The sequence below is a fragment of the Strigops habroptila genome, chromosome 12 (genome assembly GCF_004027225.2).
Source record: "Strigops habroptila isolate Jane chromosome 12, bStrHab1.2.pri, whole genome shotgun sequence".
NCBI classification, from domain to species: domain Eukaryota; kingdom Metazoa; phylum Chordata; class Aves; order Psittaciformes; family Psittacidae; genus Strigops; species Strigops habroptila.
In genome coordinates this window covers 8715894-8731768 of record NC_044288.2, presented here as the reverse complement: position 1 = coordinate 8731768, position 15875 = coordinate 8715894, and the positions used below count along the sequence as shown (strand labels likewise).

At 46.5% G+C, this 15875-nt stretch overlaps 1 protein-coding gene across 5 annotated transcripts in view; it reads right to left on the bottom strand.

The window, feature by feature from the left end:
• Nucleotides 1-4352: 4352 nt before the first annotated feature.
• SEPTIN8 (septin 8) overlaps nt 4353-15875 on the bottom strand; it is a 38975-nt gene continuing 27452 nt past the window's right edge. For 2 of the 5 annotated variants that reach the window (XM_030504076.1, XM_030504078.1), the window contains exon 10: nt 4359-6012. In XM_030504076.1, the coding sequence (XP_030359936.1) occupies nt 5847-6012 (166 nt within the window). In that variant the 3' untranslated portion in view covers nt 4359-5846. The other 3 variants (XM_030504077.1, XM_030504079.1, XM_030504080.1) reach the window with 3 other exon arrangements.

Genomic DNA, 15875 nt, shown 5'->3' with positions numbered 1-15875 from the left:
CTTTGCTGAAACGGCCTGGGAAGTTGTATTTGGATGCTCTGACATCCAGTGGCAGCAAAAGCCGAAGTCATGCGCGGTTCCTGCTTCCAGGGAGCACACACAGCACGGTTTCAGCTTTAGAGCAGTTTCCAGAGGGTTCATGCTGGGGTTTTTAATGGAGCTGCTGAGATAATGGTGTGAGCTTCCAGAAAGCACTGACACGGGAACCCACGTCCGCCCCTGCTTACAGAGAGAGGCACACGTTATAGCTATAGTGTCGTCTTTCTGCTGTTAAAGAGACACCAAAACGTAAGCATTGAAATGATCTGTTTCAGGTTGAGATGGTCTCTCTGTGTGGTTATTAATAGGTTATTATTTGGAGATGGTTATTTCATATGAATACCTGCTTAGTCTGGAGAGTGGCATTTCCAATGCTGTTTTATGCCTTTGACACAAAGATTAAACTGCTTTAAGGAGAACTGTTAATAGGAATTAATAAACCTCCTAAGAACAGTCATCTCTGAGCTGCTGTACAATAGACCTCTATTTGCCAGAAACTGGAAATCAGGTGATAACAAATTGCAGTGTAATAGCTCTGCAAATGCAGAGCTGAGCGTGTGGAACAAGATAAACAGTAACAGGTACTGCTCGCCCCAAGGTTACTCAAGCACGGCTTTAGACAGACTGGGAGGAAGAAGCTGGACTGAACCATGTTTAGCAATGTGATGTTTTCTTTCACCATGAGCTGCCCCTCGGGGCAAACGGGTGACAGGATTGCTCTGTCTGCAACGAACATGTCTATGGCTGCTCCTGACTTAGTTCTCAGCACTGAAAGGGCACCACGAGAGGAAATCATACTGACTACGAGGAGCTGGGACGTTGCTTTATTGTTCTTCTCTTGGTTTGACAGCGGCTGCCACCAGGGAAGCGGGCTCAGAGAGCTGCTATGAAGTGCCCTGGACCCCCAGAGAGCCAGAGGCTTGCTGCCCTCCTGGGAAATGCCTTAGCCAGAGAGGTGAGCATGTGGAAAGTGCCAGTTCTCCGGAATCTCACCCTGAAGGTATCTCCCCGTCCTTTTGGAAGTCCCTGAGGGACTGCAGGGGTGCAGTGCTGGTCCTGCCATCTAATCCACCTGAAAGCAGAAGTCATCCTCCATGGCCTAAGCTTAAGGAATGGAGCGGAGAAGGGGCTGTGTTTGTCCTGGTTTACATCTTTTTAATCCTTTTTATAAACCAGGTGCTTTATGTTTTGGTTTGACTCAAGTAGTTTTGGGAAATGTGGAGCAGGTAAGAGCAGGCAAGTGATGGTGAAGCCATAAATATGACACGTTATAATTAACTGTGCTTGGCACCATCTTTGAGTCCCACCTATTCAGATGGGAGAAGAGGGAATTCACTGAGGCCTGACAGAATCCCAGCCCCATTCCTGGCTGCTAAAGCAGGTCAGGCTGCTCCCTTAGGAAGCTACAACACTTCATGACCTGTGTATGCTCAGCTGCTCCTGGAAAGTGTGTCAGATCCATGCAAGAATGCTCAAAAGTGCCCTGTCAGCCTTGTCTCTCTTTTGCAATAATGTAGAATGCTATTTTTTACCAAGTATTTTTATTACCACATAGAGCAAAACAGGGAAATGGCAAATGTGACTAATATTAAACAAATTGGTGGTAAATGTCTGTTCTGTGTAGCTGCTCAGCCCTTTCAGTTCTCCTGCAATAACGTTCTGATGTGTGCCGTGTGTCATGTACAGCATTATAACAGCAGCCAGAGCAAACTCCTTCCTCGCACCTGAAAGCATCTTTGAATCAGATGTAAGAAAGATAAAGCTGAGTATGTTTTGCTTTGTGCCTTGGGGGAGTGATAAGCCTGGCTTCTGTGGTCCCAACGCTAGGGAAATTGAAGGGCTGTTAAAAAACAAATCTTGAAGAGTAAATCAAAGCCTGACTCCAGTTTCTCCCTCCTCGTGGAGGCTTCTGGAGGGGGAATAACAAGAACACGCAGCACCTTGTCTGTAGGAGCTCAGTTTGGGGGTTCACATGCACTGTGCAGGGGGAGGGCGGGTGCTTCCCCACTTAGTGCTCCAGTACAGCCCAGCACCAAGCCCCCAGGAGCACAAGTACAGCCTGGCTGAGTGGGCAACACCACTGAGTGTGCTGAGCTGCTGCAAACCCTGCCCTTGCCCTCACTCTGTAGACACAGCCAACAGCTTTCTTCGTTCCAAGCCTCCAGACATCTGAAATGGTAATTAGAGCACTTGGAATGAGCTGAGCCTTCCTTTGGAGATTTGTTAACAAAATCATCAAAGCACTAACTGTATTTTCCTTCTGACTTCTTCCCCTCAGGGCACAGATATCTCTCTGGCATGTTACAGGAAAGCAGTTCTGTGGATCGCAGAAATGAGCTCTCAGTTCCACTTCTACCCTGAAACCTTTGCCTTGGCTACCAGCATCTTTAACCGGTTACTGGCATCAGTAAAGGTAGAGAATCCCTGTCCCCTTTTCCCTGGCTGGGTTACTGACTGGGGATGTAAGGAGCATGTAATCAGTTTATACACAAAGCAGGCGCTATGTTTGGCAGCAGATTTAGGGAGCAGGCAGAGGCTTTGCTGGGCAGGCTTTGAAGCATCTATATTTATATAAGAACTTGAGTGTTTAATGAGGTCTCACTGAAGTACAGTCCTCAGTAGGAGTGTTTGTGTGAACTGCAGTCCAAATGCTGTGCTAAGTACAAAGAACCATCATCTGGCTGCCTCTGCGCAACACAAAACATTTGCATTATCACTTTCAGTATTTTAGTTTGGAAACCACTATTTTTAACCAAACCATGAGGCCAACTTTTCCTGCCATTGAAGCAACAGCAAAGTTACGCGTTGAGCTGAGCCTTGCAGCAATCAATTCTATCCAGATCAATACTGAATATTAATAGCATATTAATTAGTATCTCAGCTGAGGAGTAACACTGCATTGTAAGTACTGTGGCACTGCATAGACTAAAAACTGTGGGACACATGAATAAATATTGCACCAAGAGGACTTGTTTTGTTTCACCTTGGATTTCCTTGCTCTATTTCCAGCTTCTAATGAAGCTTTCTGCAGCTAAACTAATTCAGAAGCAACTGTAACTTAAATGAAGGTTTGAAACCTGTGCATCTGTTGTAGAACGACAATTACTTCCCCCAACACTGTTACCTTCCTTAGTCAGTGTTTTCTTCTTCTCCCTTCAGGCCCAATTAAAATATCTTCAGTGCATTGCAATTTCCTGCCTTGTCCTTGCAGCAAAAACCAATGAAGAAGATGAGGTCTGTATGTTCAATTTTAAACACACTAAACTCATCTCTTGTGTTCAATTTGTTCATGTTTCCAGGTCTTTCAACAACTTGGGCATAATGAAGAGTTAACTTATTTACCCCAATTAGTCCTTAAGGGCTGACAGTAACATTTTCAGGCCTGTTTGATCATTGTTTGGAAGAATTGTGACCTTTAGGGATGAAGGACTTGTGTTTGCTTTTATAATGGATGTGTTTCCCTCCTCCTGCCCTTAAACCTCTCCCCTCCCTTCAGAATCCACAGCTCACAGTAAGGCTTAGTCTGGGGGGAACAGTCAGGATGTAGATGCACAGCTTTGTGTGCACAACATCAGAGTGCTGTAATACTGTTGTTCCAGGTCCTGGAGGGTAAGGTAGGCACAACAGAGCAGAGGTTCTTCAGAGGAAGCTTAAAATAAATGAGTTTGCTCAGAGCCAAAACTGTTTTCTGAACCTGCGGAGGAAATGACTCAGGTTTGCACCTCGAGGTGAGCATGTAATATCAGCACCTAGCCCCATAAATGTGAGATTACACAGGATAATCTCTCATGGCAGAAGTTCACTGACAGACTTCTTCAGACAGTTACAACCACTAGCCGCAAGCTTTTCAGACTGCGTTTCTGTTCATTCTGTTTTGAACAAGAACAGGAAACCTAGGAGTTGGTGGCAGACATGCATGTCTTCAACCAACCACTGCTGAGGTGAAATGCTCCTCAGAGCCTTAGGATGTGTCTTGCTGAGCTTACTCTTCTTTTCCTCTTAGCTAAGAAGGAGAAGCTGTGTCAATGACCACAGGAAACAAGCCAACCACTGAAGGCCCATAGAACAGGCCAGCAGGAAGCCTCCTCCTGGCTTGACAGAGGAGCAAACCCAAAGACACTGGTAGCAGGGACTGTGCCTCACCAACGCAGCACTAACGGGGCTCGTGGTGACCCAGGGGCTGACGGGCACGGTTCATGGTGAGCACGGGCTGGCCTTCAATTAGGACAGGAGTAAATGCTGAATGAGTTGTATAAACTGGAGGTGTAAAAACTTGTCAAATGCCTTCAAGATACAGAGAAACACACACAGCACCGGGTAGGACGTTGGCTTCTTTATTATTTGTAATGATTTCTTTTTACAGGTAATACCATCGGTGAAGATGCTCGCGGTGCAGAGTGCTTGCAAACGCTCTCCAGCTGAGATCTTGCGAATGGAAAGAATTATACTAGATAAGCTTCACTGGGACCTTTACACAGCAACACCAATGGATTTCTTAAACATTGTAAGCACTAAGTTTTGCAAATTGTTTTTCTCCAAAGAAACAGCTCCTTATCAAAGAAGACTAGAAAACACAGATGCGCACACATACACACCCCACACATCCACCCCAAGGTGCTCTGCAAGCTCCCTGTCCTTAGCTATCTGCAAGCCTTTTGAAGAATGGTACAGTGAGTTTTATTTTCTTAATTTCTATTTAAAATTTTCTACTATTTAAAACCTTTCATTCTGCTCAAAAAATTACTCCCCTCATAGAATCACAGAATGGTTTGGGTTGGAAAGGACCTTAAGATCATCTAGTTCCAACCCCCTGCCACGGGCAGGGATGCCTCACACTAGACCATGTTGCCCAAGGCTCTGTCCAACCTGGCCCTGAACACTGCCAGGGATGGGGCATTTACCACTTCTTTGGGCAGCCTGTTCCAGTGCCTCACCACCCTCACAGGGAAGAACTTCTTCCTTACAAAGAACTTCTTCCTTCTTTAAAGACAACTTAAACAGACATTAAAAAGATTCTCATATGCACCACTATATGCCATTTTTATTTTTTTAAATACACACTGCAAAAATATTTCTAACTATTTCCCTCTATTAATACTGTACATAGAAAGCTGTCAGAGTTTTGCTACATTTCACACACAGGCTTTTTCTTAAACCATTTTCCTTTTCATCCCACTAATGATCCACCCCTGGTCTAGGCAATGAGACTACCCCAATCTGGCACTTAGTTCACATTGCAGTTACTAAACGTTTGATAGAAACAATTAAACTTTGTCTTCAAGAAAGATCATGTGCTAGTAAGGCAAAAATTATGTGATACAAACACATCCTGGATCCCTTTTCTTAAGGTTATGTGCAAATATTAAGCCATCTTAGGCTGCTGATTGTGAAAACTGCCTTTTTAGGTGCTTGTTTCCTTGGTAAATTCAGAGTGCAGTCACTATGGTAGGTTCTACTCTATTCATATCTGCTGGCCTGAATTTAATCTTCTGGGTAGCAATCCGGAGAACGCAGACACTTCAGAAATCGTTAGGAAACACAGACCTTGTACATTCATTTTCAGCTCAAAAAAACCAGTTCAATGGTTGGCAAGTACAAACACAAAACACCCAAAAAATAAGGTGTGGGGAGGAACCCTTGAGGTTTCCTGATATGAAATGAAATTAGTCTGTATTTCTGATTGATAACATAGGAAAACATACAAAGTTCACTGACCTCTGGGGGGGGTTTAATATATATACTTTCTCTTCTCTCCAGTTCCATGCCATGGTGATGTCCAACTGGCCCCATCTACTACCTGGGCTGCCTCAGATGAATCCTTCCCTCCACGTCGCGCTCTTGACCAGACAGCTGCAGCACTGTATGGCGTGCCACCAGCTATTGCAGTTTAAGGGCTCCACATTGGCCTTGGTGATCATCACCTTAGAGCTGGAGAGGCAGACTCCTGATTGGTTTCCTGTTATTACTGATCTGCTAAAGAAAGCACAGGTAGGAATCAAAATGGCCTTTGGTCACAAATCTTGAGGCCAGGACACTGATAAATTAAAGCACATGTGTATTTGCAACCAACATTGCACTTCAGCAGCCTCCTGAGAAGCATGTGTCCATGTTCTGCCTCTGCTGCAGATCTCACGAGTGCTAACGAAAGATGGAATGAAACTGCAGTGAAAGGCTGGGAATGGCAGAGGGCCCTCCCTTAGGCAAGAAAAGGAGGCTTCCAAAGTGCTTGGCCACAAGTAGCCCCCGACTCCCATTCTCCCACAGCAGGAATGTCTGAGAGCACCTACAAAGCTACCCACCGTGTCCCACCCTCCCCTGAGCACTGCAGAAACCTCCAAGTACAGTTACATGGCTTTTACAATATCATCAGTTTGGCTTCTGATGATCCACATTAGAGGCAAACTCGGGGGTTTGTTCTTTTAAAGCTGTTCTCCAGCTCATCAAACACGTGCCTTTTGAGGGACTATACCCAGAAGGCTGAAGACCCAGGCTGTCAGTTTACCATTCACCCATTTGTGGTCTCAAATTTGCCTGAAGTAACCCAGCCTCCTGCTGTCCTCCTCACCAATGGCACCTCCTAAAAAGAGGGAGAGCTTACCCACCTTCTGTGTAGCATTCAGGAGCTCCTGGTTACGTGTTTTGCATCAACATGCATATTGCTGATATGAGGCATCAATGCAGCCTGTCCCTACCCTCCCCATAATTACAGAGTTACAGGAGCAGCAGCCAGGAGAGAGCCTGAACTTACATACAATCTGCCTTTTTCCTTACAGGTTAACAGCCCTGAACTCATCCGCTGCAAAGAGCTCGTGGACCAAGAGCTCACGTGCCTGCAGCCATCCAATGCTGTTTGTATTTTCTACCCCATCAGCCAAGACACCCAGGGCCACCCCAAGGCAAGGCCACCACAGCACAACCCTTCTGGATTGAAGAATTCCCATCAAGCACGGCTGAGGGTTGCTGTAAACCACCCAGTTTTAGCACCTTTCACACCTCCTACAGCCCAAGTTCCTGATGACACCGTGGGGACCGAGGAATGCTACGATGGATTCAGACTCCTGCACAGTGAGGACGTGGGAGCGAGTGGTGGGTGGGTGAACATGGGTGGCTGGTGCCTCAGCTGAGGGCTGGGAGGGAGCTCCCCACGTCCTCCCCTGAGAGGGACCAGTGGGGACTTGCTGCCTTGGAAGCAGCAACTGCAGAACCTGTCCCCGAGAACAGAGCAGCCAACAGAGCAGAGTGACAGTGCTGCTGCGTTTCCCAGAGGATAATGACACGTTGATATTACCTTTCTATTTCTTATCTCCTTCCTAAGCAGTGTGTGCTACCTCTCAGTTTTAACATCATGTAAATTCAGAAAGCTGGGGGAGGGACTTGGTCACAATCCTGCACCTCAGGGATTAAGTTGGCAGAAGGCTGAGAACTGCACCAGGGAGAATCAAACGAAGCAGAGATAGTTTCTGAAGTAGCTGTGATGAAGTGTGACAGGCTGAGCCTTTCATCCAGCTCGCTCCATTGTTCTCTTATTAGAGCTAATCTCACTTGCCCCATGGGAGAGCCACAGGAGCTGCTTTCGAGGAAGGGGGAGCTCCCATTGCTGCTCTGAGAGCAGGTCTCAGGTGGAACCAAGGTTTTCATTTAGCAGCGAGAAGGCTGAGAATCAAACCTCCCCTTTTCCATAAGGCTTCCCCTGGAATGCAGGGCTCTGAGGTCCGTGCCCCTTCCCGGTTAAGCCAGTCCCAGATCCTACTAGGTGTGGGAATCACTTCTTATCCACAAGCACCATTGCCTTGGGCCCTCACCAACCAGCACGTGCTGCTCAGGGATTTTTAGATTCATTCTTTTTTTACCAGACAATACAAAAAGCCCTTGGAATTCCAGCTCTGAACCCACGGCCCCTCAGACCCAGCCCGGCCAGGCCCTGATTGCTTCTCACCTGGTCCCGCTTCCACTGCAGCCTCCCTCGCTGATGGTGAGTGATGTGGGGTGAACATGGTCATCACGGGGTTCAGTCCCTGCTGCCTGCAAGGGGTGGGAGTCTCCGGAACGTCCCCGTGTGCCCCGTTTGGTTATTTCATCCCACATACCTGTTCGATGCTGAGATTTATTTCCCAGTTCTAGTCTATGCCGAGGGCATCCGGAGGTTTCGGTGACCGCCAAGTGCAACACACCCAGGGGACAGGAGCTCAGTGCCTGTGGCTGTCAGTGCCTTGGCACCTTCCTCTCCATCCCAGCTGACTCCTGGGTGGTTACAGCCCAGCCTGCTCAGGGGGGAACCTTGTGCGGGTCCTGGTGCAGCCCGCTCCAGTCACCCCATCCTGCTTCTGTCACCCTGTCCCACACAAGGCAGGGGCACAGGGTGCAAGCTGCCCTCAAACCTCCTGCCAAGGACTGGCTTTCTGCTGGTCCAAGGCAGGAGCAGCTGGAGAAGGGGAGGGAAGACTGCTGGCAGCAGCCCCAGACCTGTGGGGCTGCACGGGGGACATCACTCCATAATCACAGATACACAGGGCAAGGGAGTTGTAACAGAGGGAATCTGGATAACTTTGAGGGTGGTGAATTTGGCCACAGCACTCTGCTGTTGCAGTGACTGTAACTGATGTACAAAACATGGTTTTAACAGGTGTTTGTTAAACAAGTCAGTTTTGATTTTATTAAACCCAACTTTGGTACAAGCAGGTCATTCCTGAGATTCATTTACAAGGTTTGTTTTAAGACAAAGACACACTGGGGCCTCTCCCTGCTCTGTGTGAAGCCAGACTGGGGCACAGACATCACGCTTCGTTTTAACTTGTTGGGGTTTTGGAACAAGTACGTGTGTAAGGGGAAGTCAGTCTGTTACAAACACAACTCACAGCCAGGAACACCCAGTCTCCAGCTTTAAACCGTTTCCCCTCTGTTAACATAGAACATTTAGTTGTCCTTTAAAACAGTTCCCTTCTCACCCACCACATCCCACCAGTGTTACCCGGCCCGAAGCAGCGGTGGGAGGTGGGCAGGGTTAAGGTGTGAGGCACAGCTCTGCAGCCCTAGAACAAAGGCTGGTTTGGTTATAAACCTGTAAGTCCAAGGAGAAAAGCTACACGGAAGAGTTATTGCCAAGAAATGTGAGAATGCAGCAGAAAGGGACGTTAGGAGGTTCTCCAGGTCCATCCCCAAACCAGAGCGAGGGAGGACACACAGAACCCCCACTGCAGCAGCAGCAAAGCCGAGTGCTCCCCTCGCACTAACCTGCTCTATCCCCCGTCCCCATGGAAGTTGGGTCAGTGTTAACTGCTCTGTGCCCTCACTCGGAGATCAGAGCTGTGGGTTTAGTGCAAGCCATGCAGCAGCCTCCATTAGCAGGTTTATCTTTGGGCAAGTTATCTTAGATTTCAACTTTATCAAGAAACCTGATGGAGCAAACTGTTCCCAATCAGAAGGCACGGTTCATCTTAGTCCTTGCTATATAATCTCTTCAGTGCAATATAGCGCAAGCTTAAAGGTGAAAGCACCAATTAATTTCTTCTGCATGAGATGTTTTGGCCTTAATAAATCTTCTAATTAACATATCTTCCTGATGCAATGGAGCACGCACTGGGAAGACTAAAAAAGCTACAGAAAGAACAGAAGAGAATCAGTGTTTGAGTTTCAGTCACTTACATTAAGACAGCATGAAGGGTCAAAGTACAAATCTAACATGTGGGGCTGGGCACAGGCACCTGAATTTAAACCATCACGACCCAGAGAAGCTCTCACAGCTGCCAAGACCTTGTTTGGAACCAGTAACCAGAGGATTGATGGGAAGTTTGAATGAGGAACGGCTGCTGGAGGGAACATCTGAGAAGCTGTGTGCTGTGATGGGGTGGGAGGAGGACAGAGCTGTCCCAGCCTGGCCAGGACACACAGCCCAGGCCAGGGGCTTTGTGTTTGTCCTATAGAACAGCCCAGGACAAGGAGGCCAGGTTGGGCTTGGGTTGTCTCCTAAGGGAAAGCACCGACACGTCCTGGGGTCTTGGTCACTGGGCTTCAGCTCTGGAGCTGCAAAACATGGGCAGGACCTACCTTGCTGCTGAGCTTAACACCCTCTGCACTCCTCATTCTGTTGCAAGCATCTCTAGGGGCTTTGCATGGATATTAATGACTAATTAACATTGCTCCTGTGGAAGATCACTTGCCAATGCACATCATCCTGCACCACCAGATGGCCCAGCTTTAAAATGACCGGTCTCTACCACCTTAATTCCCCAACTAATTCACTGGGGCAGTGATGGCCACAGGCAATGTCCCAACAGCTCCAGCCACCTCTTCTGGTCACCTCGGTACCAGAGCTGGGCACCAGCCCGGCCTGGTACAAAGGTGGGATGCCAACACACAGCACACAGGACATGCAGAACTGCCCGATGCCTTTAAAGCAAGCTGTGTATTAAATGCAGACAGCAGAGGTCTCGCACACAAGCGAACTCCTGCAGCAACAGCACAGTCCACCTGCACATTCCTAAGATGATCTTGGAAGCAGCCAGGATCCAGCCAAGATCACTGACTTGCTTTTGTGCTTGGAACTGAGGCTGCAGAAAACGCTCCATCAAAAGCAGCCCTTCAGCAAACACTGTGCATCAGCCAAACTCCACTTGTTGGCTTGGTCTGAACTGCAGCATTGATCTCGGTCCAATAACAAACACAAACCAGAGAGACCCTAAATTACCCCAAAATAACTTCCTATGTAGCGATAACACAGAACAGACAGCAAGGACACGCCTCAGGGTAAAGCTTCAGCAGCAGGCTTAAAAAAGAGCTCTCAAGCAGGCTCAAAGAAGAGCCCCAAACTAAAGCTGTGCTTATTTCTGGCCTTGACCTAAGCATACAACGTGCTTCTCCAGAAAAAGCACACAGCTTTGGAGGTTATCATGGAATCCCAGACTGATCTGGGTTGGAAGAGACCTTAAAGCTCATCCAGTTCCAACCCCCTGTACTATTAGGAAACCCTCCACCTTTCTCCCCTTTCATCCCACTCTTAAATCACCTCTTTGGGCAGTGTTACATCAGCCAATCTGCTGGTACATCTACCCTTTCAGTCACCAGATCCCACAGGAGATGTGCCAACGAGCTTGAAGGCTCCTTTTGCTCAATTAGGGATGGCATTTGAATTAATAGCTTCAAATCTCTCCCCAGTTCCAGATGAGGTGCCTTTCCGCATGCTGCATGATTAACTAATTGTTAATGAGCAGCTAATTTCATGTTGGAATGCTCCCAAGAGTCACAAGACATCCTGTGCCTGGTAACACTTTCAATCGATTGCGCCACGTTGTCATTTCAACAGAGACCCACAGGAAATGCACCACTAAATAAACGACACCACAAGAACTCAAAATACACGTGAGATTTAATAAAAGAAAACAACGTACAAAGTGAGTGGAAAGAAATGAAAGTCAAAAAAAAACCCAAAAACCAGCCAACAACCCCCCACATTCGGGATGGCAAAGAGAAGGGATGCTGCAGGCCCCCGAGGCTCTGAGCCAACCTCCCCAGCTCCACCCAGGGGCATCCACCACAGCCAGACATGAAGCCTACAGAGCTCAGAGCCCCATAAAACACATTTTAAATTAGAAAGCAGACAACATACATGATGGTAAATGGTTAAATGATAAAAAACAATGGATAGTTTTTCCCATTAATAACAACCTTTTATAGATAAATGTATAAACCAGCTGCAAGATGCTTAACTGAACAGTTTTGGTCATTTCTGAAGGGGTTTTCTTTCACTTCTTTTAGCCTATAAAATGTAAGTCTTCGGACTGGATTGAGATTAGCATCACCATGTATTTGTAACTTGTTAAATAAAAACAAGATCACAACTACCCTACATACCACATAGCGAGACCTTGTCTCAGCCAAAAGGGAAAATCGAGTACTAGCGAAAAGCAATATGACTGAGTCCCATTGGGGAGATTATGGTGGTGAATGCTCTAAAGAACAAGTAACTACAAGGAAAAGGGATGTCTGTCACAACATAAAGTCAATGTAATATAATAATCATCGTCATTAAAATATTGTTACATACATTCTGAATGTCTTCATCAGAAAAAGCTGGAAATTTCTCCACAATGCCCATGGATTTGAAGGTTTTTACTCTTTCATCATTACTCTAAATAACCTGCTATTCCAGGAAAAAAGAATCGATCTCTGATGAGCCAGAGCAGTTAAAATCATTTGCATAGATCTTGCTGGCTGCACCACGAGATCGGGAGGGAATGATCGACTGGAAAAGGCTCTTTGCACACCCAGGATCATCGGATGCGGTTTTATCCCGGCCTGCACAGCAGCAGCCTTGAGAAGTAAAACAAGTAGTAAACCAAATAGTGCTGCTCACTCGTGCAATTAGTGCACCAGAGCTCCTCTCATCAGCAAAACATCAAAGTCCTGCCCCTCATTCGCTGTGTGGCTGGACTGTGGTCAGCATGAGCTGGAATTGTCTCCTTGCATGTAACAAGAGGTTGGGTTCCTCGTCTGTTTCTCTGAGAACAAGACACCAACCCTCCTACATTTGACTCTTTAAAACATCTACCTGGAGGCACAGCCTTAAACATTCATGTTCAGCTTTCAGCAGGCTCCTAACGAGCACACACAACTCCTCCCCTTTGACAAGCAGCCTGTTCTGGAGGGTACCCGTGACATCTTTGTGAGGTTCTTTCTCGCCAGCATCAAGTAACACTGATTTGCAGTATATCCAAATAAAAGGCCATATGAAAAGAGTCTAACACCTGAGCATGTATTGGGAAAGGAAAACAAGAAACAAACCCCTGCTGTTATGGGATATGCAACTTAGAGAACCTCATTTTACAATCCAGCAAGGGCTGCCCTCAAACAGACCATAACAGCCGAGGTACAAGGCCGTGCACTTCTGTCTGCGCCTCAAAGAAGGAACCTGCTGACAGCTTGAAGACAAGTCTTTAAGAAAAAAAGCATCAGAAAAGTCCTGTAACATGAATAACTAGATAAAAACACACACCCTCACAACTAACACTTAGCCAGCCAGTGTTCTCATAAACTCTAAAGACACTATGTGAGGGTTAATATAAAATATTTGCTTTCTTTTAGCCTGTTACGTGATGGATGGATGGAATTGGGTCCAGCTATTATTCCATGACAACGTAGCTAGTAAGCCTCTACTCAGTTATTGTCCTGCCTGATCACAGAATGGTTCGAGTGGAAAAAACTAACATTGATCCTAATTATTCCTCTGAGCTCAGCTGCCCAGGAAAACCAGGCTGTGATTTCCAGGCATGAGGAGTGTTAAGAGAACCACCTTCTAAGAGGAATAACGCCTATCGGTATAAATAGGGTGCATAGCTCAAGATTAGGGGAGTCTCCTTGTTTAGGCACATAATAAGTTTAAGGTTAAAGAGTAAAAGTAAAGATGATTGCTTAAATAGTTTTGACACACAGTAAAGTACATTGGTAAATGACAACTGAGAAGTTACACAAATCCTGTAGCTCCACATTATACGACACACTCTTATGAAAAATCTTTCTATATAAATGTTCTACTTTAGCAGTAAACTCAAAACATTGTCCCATGAATTTTATAACCATTCTCCTTATATATATATATATATATATTTCTTATAAATGATGTAGAAAGTGTTTAGAGTAATTCAGGATTAAAATATAGAATTACTAGAATGAGGGTTACTCGGAGTAGGATTCCCAGGGCAGAAAGTCTGAGCACTGTGTTTAAGCTCACTCAAATGGAGAACTTACTTTGCTAGAAAAATACACGTTTGAGCATTCTTCACACCATTCGTCACATTTGTGCATGTACAGGGGAAGGTCAATGAGCCTCAAGCAGTCACCAAGTGAATTACAAAGTAAAAACAAAGCTAGAAAGCAATTATTTAGCTGGTGGGTAAGATGAGTTCAGACAAACAGTTACAGTCACTGTATACACGGCTGCTCGACCACTGGGTTTAGAACAAAACATCTTATTTTAGGGATTAGTTGCCTTTGTTTAACAAAATGTACATGGTTACTTCCTTAAAGCCTCCTGCCAAACTCTGCATGGATAACAGGGAGTCGTTACACCGCCAGCACCGAAGATGCTCATTTTCTCTTTCACTTTGGTCCACTCACACAATGTTATGAGAAGGGTCACAGGGTGGGAAACTCAAGCAACTTAACACATGAAAGCACCAAGTCCATTCTTGGCCTGAAAGTCTGTGTGTGATTAACTGAAAGAAACAAAACATAAAAAAAAAAAAGCATAAATTAAAGTTATGAAAATTAAACCAAAAGCAAAATGTAGTGAAATATGTTAAAAACAAAACAAGGGAAGAGAAGGGCAAAAGCTTCTCAAGCGCCTGAAGACCCACGGACGAGAGCAAATCCCACGCTGGAGCACAACCTGCCTGGCACAGAGAAGCACAAGGGAGAACCTCAGCACAAACACTTGCATTTCCTCTCGACACCTGCAATTCATCTTCATTTTTCACTTATTACAGCTACTAAAAGCACTGTGTTGAAACAGGAGATGATAAAAGGTTCGACCAACTCTCCTAAACATTGAAACAAGAAAAACCACCCCCTCTCCAAGCTCACGATATATTCCCAGCTCCTGCAAGCTCCCAAGGTCTTGCCCATAAACCCAGGATACTCCTCGAGCTCCATGACACCCAGCTCCACACAGCACCAGAAACTCACTGCTCGAAGCCACAGCACAGCCTGCACCGTGTGCTCAGCCGGGGGAAGCCTCACAGGCTCCGCAGGACCCCCCGCTCCTTTTGGTGCCTCCCAGATGAAGCCAAAAAACCACCCAACCAAAAAAGCTAAAAAACCCCAAATAACCCAAACCCCATCAAAACCACATCTCCCTAACTTATTAATGTTATTCCTGGTGATGGTGCACCTCCTCCAGCCATGCTCTGGAGCTGAAGAGAGCCCCAGCACCACGCAGGGTCCCACCACACTGTGGGTGCCCTTTGGTCCTTCATATGCTGCCTGAGCTGCCTTCCTGACTATAGCCAGATTCTAACCACCCAGAAGAGGAATGGTGTCCAGACTCACATCTCAGGTGGGATAAAGCCACCAAAGCCCAGGAAACCCATTTCTGCCACAGGCAGACGGAGTGGAGGGGAAGCTGCAGTGTTCCTGCCTGGCCACGGCACAGCACAGCACCGCTGGAGCATCCCAGCGCCGGCATCGCTCGCTCAAGGTAGCAGTGTGCAGCTCAGCGTGCTCACCTCCTCCAAAGCAGACCCAGCCCCAGCCTGGCCCAGGGTTCAGCCCCTAACTCATTCATGAGTTCAGCTGGATTAAAGCCTGTTTTCAGCAACATATTTTACAAACCAGTTTGGATTCTATGTGTGAGGTGGGACAGGCTCAGAGGATGCTGAGAGGTCCACAGAAGAGAGAGGGTTTGTGTTGTTTTAACACCAACACACTCACATTCCAAATAAACACATTAAATAATACACACTGTTATCTTCCACAGGAAGAGACAAATTACGAGCATGGCAGTGCCTAGAATGAGCTCCTCTAGTGCTGCAGTTCACAGCAGAGAAGTGTCAGAGCACAAGATCTCATCAGCAACATGAAGCTGAACGTTGTGCTGTCAAGAGCAAACTCGGGTGCTGCTACTCTCGATGGTCTTGTTCTTGTTTTCATCACTAGAAGGCTCAGGAGCATTGCCACCAGCCTGCGCTGGATTTGACAAGATGCAGTTCAGATTCCTAAGCTCCTTCACGAAAGAGGAAGTAACAAAAGGTGCTGGAATAAGAGAATTACCAGCTTGTGTGATGGTGCTTCTCATTTTGCTCCCTGGCCAGTGTTCCTTGAAGACTGGCTTGAATGGAAGCAGAATC